The sequence below is a fragment of the Wasmannia auropunctata genome, unplaced genomic scaffold (assembly GCF_000956235.1).
Source record: "Wasmannia auropunctata unplaced genomic scaffold, wasmannia.A_1.0 LD335969.1, whole genome shotgun sequence".
In the NCBI taxonomy this organism is placed as follows: domain Eukaryota; kingdom Metazoa; phylum Arthropoda; class Insecta; order Hymenoptera; family Formicidae; genus Wasmannia; species Wasmannia auropunctata.
The window spans coordinates 36,445-45,660 of record NW_012026921.1 but is presented as its reverse complement, the minus strand read 5'-3'; the positions used below and the strand labels follow the sequence as shown (position 1 = coordinate 45,660).

The following is a 9,216-nucleotide window of genomic DNA, read 5'->3' as shown; positions in this document are numbered from 1 at the left end:
CTTATATCTCAAAAACTATTGCTTAAAATAAAAATTTACAAATAACTTTTTTTCTTAATTTTTCGAAGACTTTCTTGTTATGATATTTTGATTCGCGAATTTTGGGATACCTTGTATATTTACGCGCGTTATAATAATTAACAAACTGTATGTGAAATGTGGATTCAAGGAGTTTAATAACAATGAATACGTACAGGTGGACCCGAAAAATTTTTCGGACTGGCTACAAAAAAGATTTGGAGGAGACCGATCTTTATGCTACTCTTACGCAAGACAGAACCGAGTATTTAGGCGAAGTTATAGGCAAAGCTTGGGAAAAAGAAGTGGAATCGTGTGCTAAAAAGAAAAATGGCAGCAAGCCACAGTTACTCAGAGTACTCTTGCGCTGTTTCGGAAAACCGCTTCTGCTAATTGGAATTGCGGAAGCAGTTATGGAGTTATTTTCTAGGTGAATATGTTAATAAAGTAAATAAAGCTGAACGAATTGTATTGATATGATATTAATTATATCAATATGATGCATTCGAAATCAAACATAAACTCTAACCATTATTACTTGGAAGTGAAAGATACGATAGAGATTGCAAATAAAAACGATATAAACTTAGAAAATAAACTTTAATTTTCTAAACAATTTATTGTCCATAAAATAATTTTCATACACGTTGCTTCTAACAATTTTTAATTATATTACAGAATGTATCAACCGTTATTACTTGCTACCTTGTTGCGCTACTTCGCGAGCGACAAGAAGGAATGGAGCAACGAAGTGTATTACAGCGCAGCCGGTATAATTCTGTTGTCCATATTGGACAATTTTATTACACATCATAGCGTACACTGGTCCTTTCACCTAGGATTAAAAATTAAGGTGGCCTGTACTTCATTGATTTATCAAAAAATATTGAAGCTCTCGAATTCTGTGTTGGACAGTGAAACATCCACTGGACAGGTGAGCCAGACACAAGCCAAATATTTTCATTTATTCAGGGTATGTTGATCACGTGACAAATCTCATCAGAGGGTGCAGTACAAGCGCAAAAGTGGGTGAAGAATAGGGATGTTGAGGAACATAAAGAGATTTTTCTATACCAAAATAATTTTGGAAGCGATACCATGCATGTACATACTACTAATATTTATGCCATGTACTATTAACAATAAGTTTAGGTGATTATTAAAGGAAACTAACAATCTGTATGTATGTAAAGCCATTCAAGGCCATTTATAGTCATTCAAATGAAATTCAGAATGACTTTAAATCTTAGCAAGTATTTCAATAAATACTTGTCAAAATACTATAATAATTCGAGTTTGTACGTCATTTTTAGATGGTAAATTTCCTGAGTAGCGATATTACCAGATTGGAAGCGTCTCTGGTAGATCTGCACTACATTTGGATCGCCCCTGTTCAAATTATATGGATCACATATGTTACATTCAATGAAATTGGGTGGGCAGCATTGATAGGAATATCAGTGTTTTTACTGTTCATTCCTGTTCAAGGTATTAGCGCATTTCTGTTAATAAATGATTATAAAAATCATGCGATTAATGCATCTCTGTCATCACAATTCCATTACATATTTGATATTGAAATAACACACGTGCTATTTCAGCGATCTTGGCGAAGGTATTGGCACCTTTAACGCTCAAGTTAGCAGAAAAAACAGACGATAGGCTTAGAATAATGAATCAGGTAATCACCGGATTGCAAGTAATTAAAATGTATGTTTGGGAGATTCCTTTTTATAATCTCGTCGAAAAGGCAAGGAAGTAAGTACGCTTAGAAATTTCAAGTTTAATTTTATGTAAACTAAAATTGTCTGACACTCGTTTTCTTTATATTACTTTATATGCTATTAATATATATTTTTGCATTGTTCTTGATAAAAGAATTTATTTTGAATTCTTACTTTTACTGATGTCAAATTGTTATCGAAATTTAATTTATTCCAGGCGTGAGATGAATGTAATAAAGAAATACTCAATCCTAAAGCAATTGGCTCTTACTCTCGACTGTTATGTACCGCGACTTAGTCTCTTCGTCGCGATATTGGCGTACGTTCTATTCGGAAATTACATCAATGCTGAAAAAGTGTACTTGGTAACAGCGTATTACAACGTTTTACGGAATTCAATGATTTTTGGATTTTCGATGGGTAAGTTTATCGATTCGAAATTCTAAAATTTGGCATTTTTATATTTTATTAAGAATTAATATAGAAAAATAAAATCTTACGATATAATTAATTTATATATTTTATCATAATTTTAACAATTTTTTGAAAATAATTTTTGAAAAGGTTCATAGAATTTAATATTTATGAAGATTAATATTAATTTGAAGATTAATATTGACACTGAATTCCATTTAATCTTTAATAAGAATTGATAAGAAAAACTAATATATTGTCGCATATAGGTCTCCATCAATTGGTACAGGCATTAGTTTGTATTCGCCGTTTGCGAAGATTCATGTTGCACGATGAGATCACCAAAACGAGACAGAACCTATGTCGGACGGAGACTGATTCGATCGCACTACGTATGACCGATGTAAACGCCAAGTGGCACGGCGAGGGTAAGGATGACACGTTGCGTGACATAAATTTGACTGTACCACCTGGAAGCTTCGTCGCCATTGTCGGTCAGGTGGGTTCGGGCAAGAGCAGTCTTTTGCAAGCGATACTCCAGGAATTGCCGCTGACGAGCGGCAGCATCGAGAGTCGCGGACGAATAAACTACGTCAGCCAGCAGCCGTGGATCTTTGCATCCTCCGTGAAGCAGAACGTTCTGTTCGGACAGGCGATGGACAAATCGCGTTACGACGAGGTGATCAGAGTCTGCCAGATGGAATCGGACATAAACTCGTTTTCCCATGGCGACCGCACCATCGTGGGCGAGAGGGGGATGAATCTGAGCGGTGGCCAACGCGCCCGGATCAACCTGGCGCGAGCGATCTACAAAGATGCCGATATCTACCTGCTGGACGATCCTCTCTCCGCCGTGGACTCGCACGTCAGCAGATGTCTCGTGGACAAGTGTATTTGCGGTTATTTAAAGGTAAAAGGTCGTAAAATATTCACATTGTGATAAACAAGAAAGAATTAAGATAAGAATGTTTCAGTGATCGTTCATCGAGTTTCACATGTAACCAAATTATCATTTTTTTCTGCTTCATGTCAGATAATCATGATGTATCATTGACATTCATGTCAATTTAATTTCTCTTTAAAATATTTTGTTCAAATCATATGTCAGTTAAGCTCATATTTTGATCAGGGAAAAACGAGGATTCTGGTGACCCATCAACTGCAGCATCTGCAGCTCGCCGATCAGATTATTGTGATGAACAACGGCAGAATCGAGCAGAAGGGTACCTTCGAGGAACTGCAAGCGTTGGGCCACGACTTCATGAAGTTGGCGAAGGCGACAGACACGAAGGACAAAGAGACTGAGAGTAGACGGTCGGTTATTCAGCGTCAAATTTCGATGAAGGTCGAGACGAAGGACTACGAGGACTTCTCACAGGACGATGAGACGCAAGAGACGATGGCGAAGGGTAGCATATCTCGCAAAACGTTCTTCGCTTACTTTAAGGCGAGTAAGAAGCCTCTCATGATCGCGTTGATGATGGTGATCTTCTTAGCGAGCCAAGTAGTGGCCGGCGGTAGCGACTACTTCGTCGCGTTCTGGGTGAATATCGAATCAAACTCGTGGCACGAGACGGGCAACTCCACGGAGTTTCAGTGGGAAGGTCCACTGTCCCGCGACTCCACGATCTACCTATACAGCGCTATGATAGCGGCCATCATACTGCTGTGGCAATTTCAAACGATCGTGTACTTCAACGTATGCATGTGGTCCTCAATAAATCTCCATTCCGCCATGTTTCGCAGCATATTGCGTGCGACCATGTACTTCTACAGTACTAATCCAGCTGGTCGTATATTAAACAGGTAAGTGTAGAAACTCGCGATAACAGATTAGACGTGGGATTAATTATAAAATATCACACTGATGCAAGAAATTTGCAGTTTTCCTCATATATTTAATTCTGTTATAAGTAAAATTATTAATTATTAATAAGTATCGCCAAAGTGGAGCTGGAAAGTTGTTTAGAATGTAAAGTATGGGAATTAAAGTTTAATTTTGGTTGATTTCGTATTTACAATAAGTCCGTAATTACAGTTAATTTCATAATTTTATGCAGAAATATTTTTCATTAATTTATCTGAAATATGAAATTTTATTTTCTCCTTTTTTTCTCTTAATTATTTATAATTATTATAGAGTACTCTTTTTATTTATCGTAGTTTATTTTTGACGATTTTTTAATAAAATAAACCTGATTTTCAAGAAACATGACGTAAAAAAGACATTTTTTAATTTAAGGTTTGCCAGAGATATCAATATTGTTGATCTGTTGCTGTCAATGTGCGTATTCGACATTATAGTGATCGCTCTCATCTCGATCACGGTAGCAGTTTTGATCATAGCGGTTACCCCGTGGCTGGCGATACCCACTATAATTTGCGCTTGCATTTTCATCTATTTCCGCATGATATACATCCGCACCAGTCGTAATATCAAACGCCTCGAAGGGACAAGTAAGTAATGTATCCGATAATCAGAAAAAGCAATATTTGTAACCAACGAAAAATCGATCGAATTACTTTCGATCTCTTCCCATACTTTATCCGACAGACGTCCTCTGGATGTCTCTCGGATAAAGTGTTAGCTGTTTGGGTTGTACTTTTAAATTTGTTAGCGCACTGAATCAATTATTTAAGGGGTCAGCTCACCCCTGAGGTTTTAAAATTATACCTTAAGTTTGGAATTTTTGTGGGTAAATGAATAACTCTATTTAAAATTTGCTTAGAGGCTATTATTGTACGTATAAAAGAAACCAAAAAAATATTTTTGTGTTTTTCTTATGTCCAAAATGACGGCGCACTGGCCAACACTTGCGGAATACCTTTTTTTCTATCGGTGTACAGGATCCCAGGCACATGGTTTGATCTTGAACAAAACACAAAGAATTTTCATTATCTACATATTAAAAACTAAATAAGAGGTACGTAGGAATTTTTTCAAATATTGATTTTTTTCAAAATGGCAGCTACTTTACGAAAGACTTGTAATGACAAAAATACGAATTTTTCGTAAAAATAGCTATAATTTCGAAAAAAATCAATATTTAAAAAAAACCTCTACGTTCTTCTGTAGTCTTGAACATGTAGATAAGGAAAATTTTTTGTGTTTTGTTTAAGAGAAAACTGAATGCCTGGAATCCTGTACACCGATTGGAAAATACAGAAAAAAGGAATTCCGTAAGTAAGCCAGTGCGCTGCCATTTCATATACATAAAAAAATAAAAATATATTTTTTTAAATTTTTTATATATGTACAACAATGTTCTTTAAACAGCTTTTAAATTAAGTTATCTATTTAGTATTTACCCACAAAAAATCCCAAACTTAGGTCATTTTAAGGCCTCAAGAGTGGGCTAACTTCTTAATTTATTTTGAAGTTGTTTTTCCTAAATTGATTTTGTTTCCAGAAACAGGTATTAAAATAAGTAATGTAATAACAAAGAACGATTTATTCAGCACGTTCGCCGATCTTTGACCATCTCGGGGCGTCTCTGCAAGGTCTGACGACAATTAGAGCTTTCAACGCCGAAGAGAAATTAATGGCGGATCTGTGCATTCATCAAGATGTTCATTCGTCTGCCTGCTTCCTCTTCCTATCGACTTCTCGAACCTTCGGCTTCTACATTGATGCGATCTGCCAGCTTTACATCGGAGCAATAATTATAGTTTTCACGGTTACCGATAATCTGGCTGTTGTTAGTAATATCGGTCTGATAATCACGCAGGTCATGGCGTTAACGAACATGCTGCAGTGGGGAATCAGACAAACGGCCGAGCTGGAAACCCAGTTGACCTCTATAGAGAGAATACTCGAGTACAGCAGTTTGGAGGAGGAGCCGATGATCGACAGCAAGCCGGATTCCAAGCCACCGGACGATTGGCCGACGAAAGGTCTCGTGAAGTTTAAGGACGTAAACTTGAAGTACAATCCTCGGGGAGCATACATCCTCAAGAACGTAAACGTCACCGTCATGCCGGAGGAGAAGATCGGCATCGTCGGCAGAACCGGCGCGGGAAAGTCGTCTCTGATCAATGCTCTCTTCCGCCTGGCCCATGTGGAGGGTGAGATCATCATAGACGGCGTGTCCACCGGCGCGATCGCCCTGCACGACTTCCGCTCGAAGATCAGTATTATCCCTCAGGAGCCGTTCCTGTTCGCCGGCAGTCTGCGACGGAATCTCGATCCCTTCGATCAGTATTCCGACGACGTGCTGTGGCAGGCGCTCCAGGACGTCGAGCTGAAGGGGACGATCTCCGAGATGGCCGCCGGATTGAACACGAGGGTGTCCGATGAGGGATCGAACTTCAGCGTCGGTCAGAAGCAGCTGCTGTGCCTCGCGCGCGCTATCATCAAGAACAATCGGATTATGGTGCTGGACGAAGCGACTGCCAACATCGATCCCTACACGGATTCCCTTATACAAAAGACAGTTAGGACGAAATTTGTAAACTGCACTGTGTTCACTATAGCTCACAGATTGAACACCATTATGGACAGCAATAGAATATTCGTGATGGACGCCGGACACCTTGTGGTAAGTACAAGTCAGTGGCTGTACAATTGAAAAGATTCCGATAACTTTGGAGTTACAATTTTATATGAACGTTTTTGCCTGTTAAAAAAAGTGGGTAATGTAAAATGTTAATATTATTTTTAGTTTTCGGAATCTCTCCCTTAATAATTAAAAGCATTTTAGAAAATGATAGACATTGATTTTAGGAACTTGATCATCCGTATATTCTTTTACAACGAAAGGGACATTTTTATAACATGGTACAGCAGACTGGTGCTGCGATGGCCGAGAATCTTATTGATATAGCCACGAAAGTAAGCAATAAATTAAATTTTACGATCAAATCATATCCTAAAATAATAGAGTATCTATAATTAAATATTTAATTTCGTTCTAAAGTGAATTATTTATCATAGTAAAGTTTAATAAAGCGTTTGTTCCTATAAATTTTGTTATTTACAAGTTATTTTGCTTTTTTCCAGAATTTCTACAAAAAGGATAGATCGCCATCGAGATAATTACAATTTTCCATACGATTTTGTGCCAAACTGATGTTCCAATCATATTCGACGATGAACTTATTGTATTATCTATTAATATAAAAAAGATATCTTTTACATTAACAAAATAATTTTTTAATCAATTTCTCTTGTATGTTATGATGTCCAGCTTTTTTAATTTTACTGTGTTTTCAAATTTATGAGACTTTTTAAGAATATGTATACATTAAAATCAGAACTTGACACTTAATCTTGTTATAAAACCAGTTGTATATTCACATATTGATCGAATGTTGTTTTATTGTTTTCCGTGACAAAACGCTATCATTTCCACATGTGGAATAATTATTTTTGATATTTTGAATAGTTTTCGAGATATAACGAAAAAAATTAAATATAACTTTATTATAAGGGTGACCGCAATTAATATTTCGTAAATTCATCCGTTTACGTAATCTATATGTATACATTCAAATCATAACATTCATCAAACACTTAATCCATAAAAAAAAGTCCGTGTAGACTAGAGATGCGCACGAGATGAGATAAATCTCGATCTCGTCTCGAAATCGAAAAATATAAAAAAACGACTTAGGTCAACTCCTACATGGTCATTCTTCGATTTTTGACATGAGAAATTTTTATGAAAAATTTTTATTGCATAAATCGAAAAATATAAAAAATTGACCTAGGTCAACTCCTACATGGTCATTCTTCGATTTTTGACGTGAGAAACTTTTATGAAAAATTTTTATAGCAGAAATCGAAAAATATAAAAAATCGTCTGAGGTCAAGTCAGTCATGATCACTTCATGGATTTTTTAATTTTTGATACGGGAAATTTTTCGAAAAATATTTATTGCAAAAATCGAAGAATATAAAAAATCGTCTGAGGTCAAGTCAGTCATGATCACTTCATGGATTTTTTAATTTTTGATACGGGAAATTTTTCGAAAAATATTTATTGCAAAAATCGAAGAATATAAAAAATCGTCTGAGGTCAAGTCAGTCATGGTCATTTCATGGATTTTTCGGTTTTTGACACGGGAAATTTTTCGAAACATTTTTATTGCAAAAATTGAAGAATATAAAAAATCGTCTGAAGTCAAGTCAGTCATAGTCATTTCATGGATTTTTCGATTTTTGACACAGGAAATTTTTCGAAAAATTTTTATTGCAAAAATCGAAGAATATAAAATGACTATGATTATGACTATGTATAAAATAATTATGACTGACTTGACCTTAGATGATTTTTTATATTTTTTGATTTTTACAATAAAAATTTTTTGAAAAATTTCTTATTCAAGAATCGAAAAATGTATAGAATAACTATGACTGACTTGACCTCAGACGATTTTTTATATTTTTCGATTTTTTAAATAAAAATTTATTTTAACCAACCATCACCTACCATCACCACCCACCACCACCACCAACCACCATCCACCACCACCACTCACAACCACCACCCAACACCACCAACTACAACCACCAACCATACCACCACCTACAACTACCACCACCACACCTACTCTTCGCGACCATTTTTTATATCATGTAATTTTTAAAGTAAAAAATTTTTTTTGATAATTTTTTATGTCATGTGATTTTTAAAATAGAAATTTTGTTTTAATTTTTTATATCATGTGATTTTTAAAATAAAAATTTTCTTTGACCCACCATTACCCACCTTCACCACTCAACACCACCACCAACCACCATCCACTACCCATCACCATCACCCACAACCACCACCCACCACCACTCATCACCACAACTCACCACCACCATGACACCTATTTTTCACGACCATTATTTCAAATATGTCTTTTCAAGCGTAAAATCCGGATAGCTGCAAGATCATTCATACATCTTGCTAATAATGCGTGTGAATCATTAATAAGCACAATATTCATATACGATATTCGATTGCTTATTTTTCGAGATATTCAACTGGATAGATTAAAATGGTCCACCCTGTATAAGGGTGTTTCATTTTAATCTAGCCAGGCGAATATTTCAAACGCTGTTGATTTTAGA

At 35.9% G+C, this 9,216-nt stretch overlaps 1 protein-coding gene across 1 annotated transcript; it reads left to right on the top strand.

Annotated features, from left to right (window-relative positions):
- Positions 1–182: 182 nt before the first annotated feature.
- LOC105454936 (probable multidrug resistance-associated protein lethal(2)03659) lies at positions 183–7,453 on the top strand. The gene is made up of 11 exons (XM_011697919.1): positions 183–448; positions 697–952; positions 1,332–1,506; positions 1,620–1,776; positions 1,960–2,162; positions 2,426–3,066; positions 3,286–3,962; positions 4,399–4,613; positions 5,616–6,694; positions 6,880–6,987; positions 7,156–7,453. The coding sequence occupies exons 1-11, from the start codon at positions 183–185 to the stop codon at positions 7,189–7,191; spliced, it is 3,813 nt and encodes a 1,270-aa protein (XP_011696221.1). The 3' UTR covers positions 7,192–7,453.
- The last annotated feature ends 1,763 nt before the right edge of the window (positions 7,454–9,216 follow it).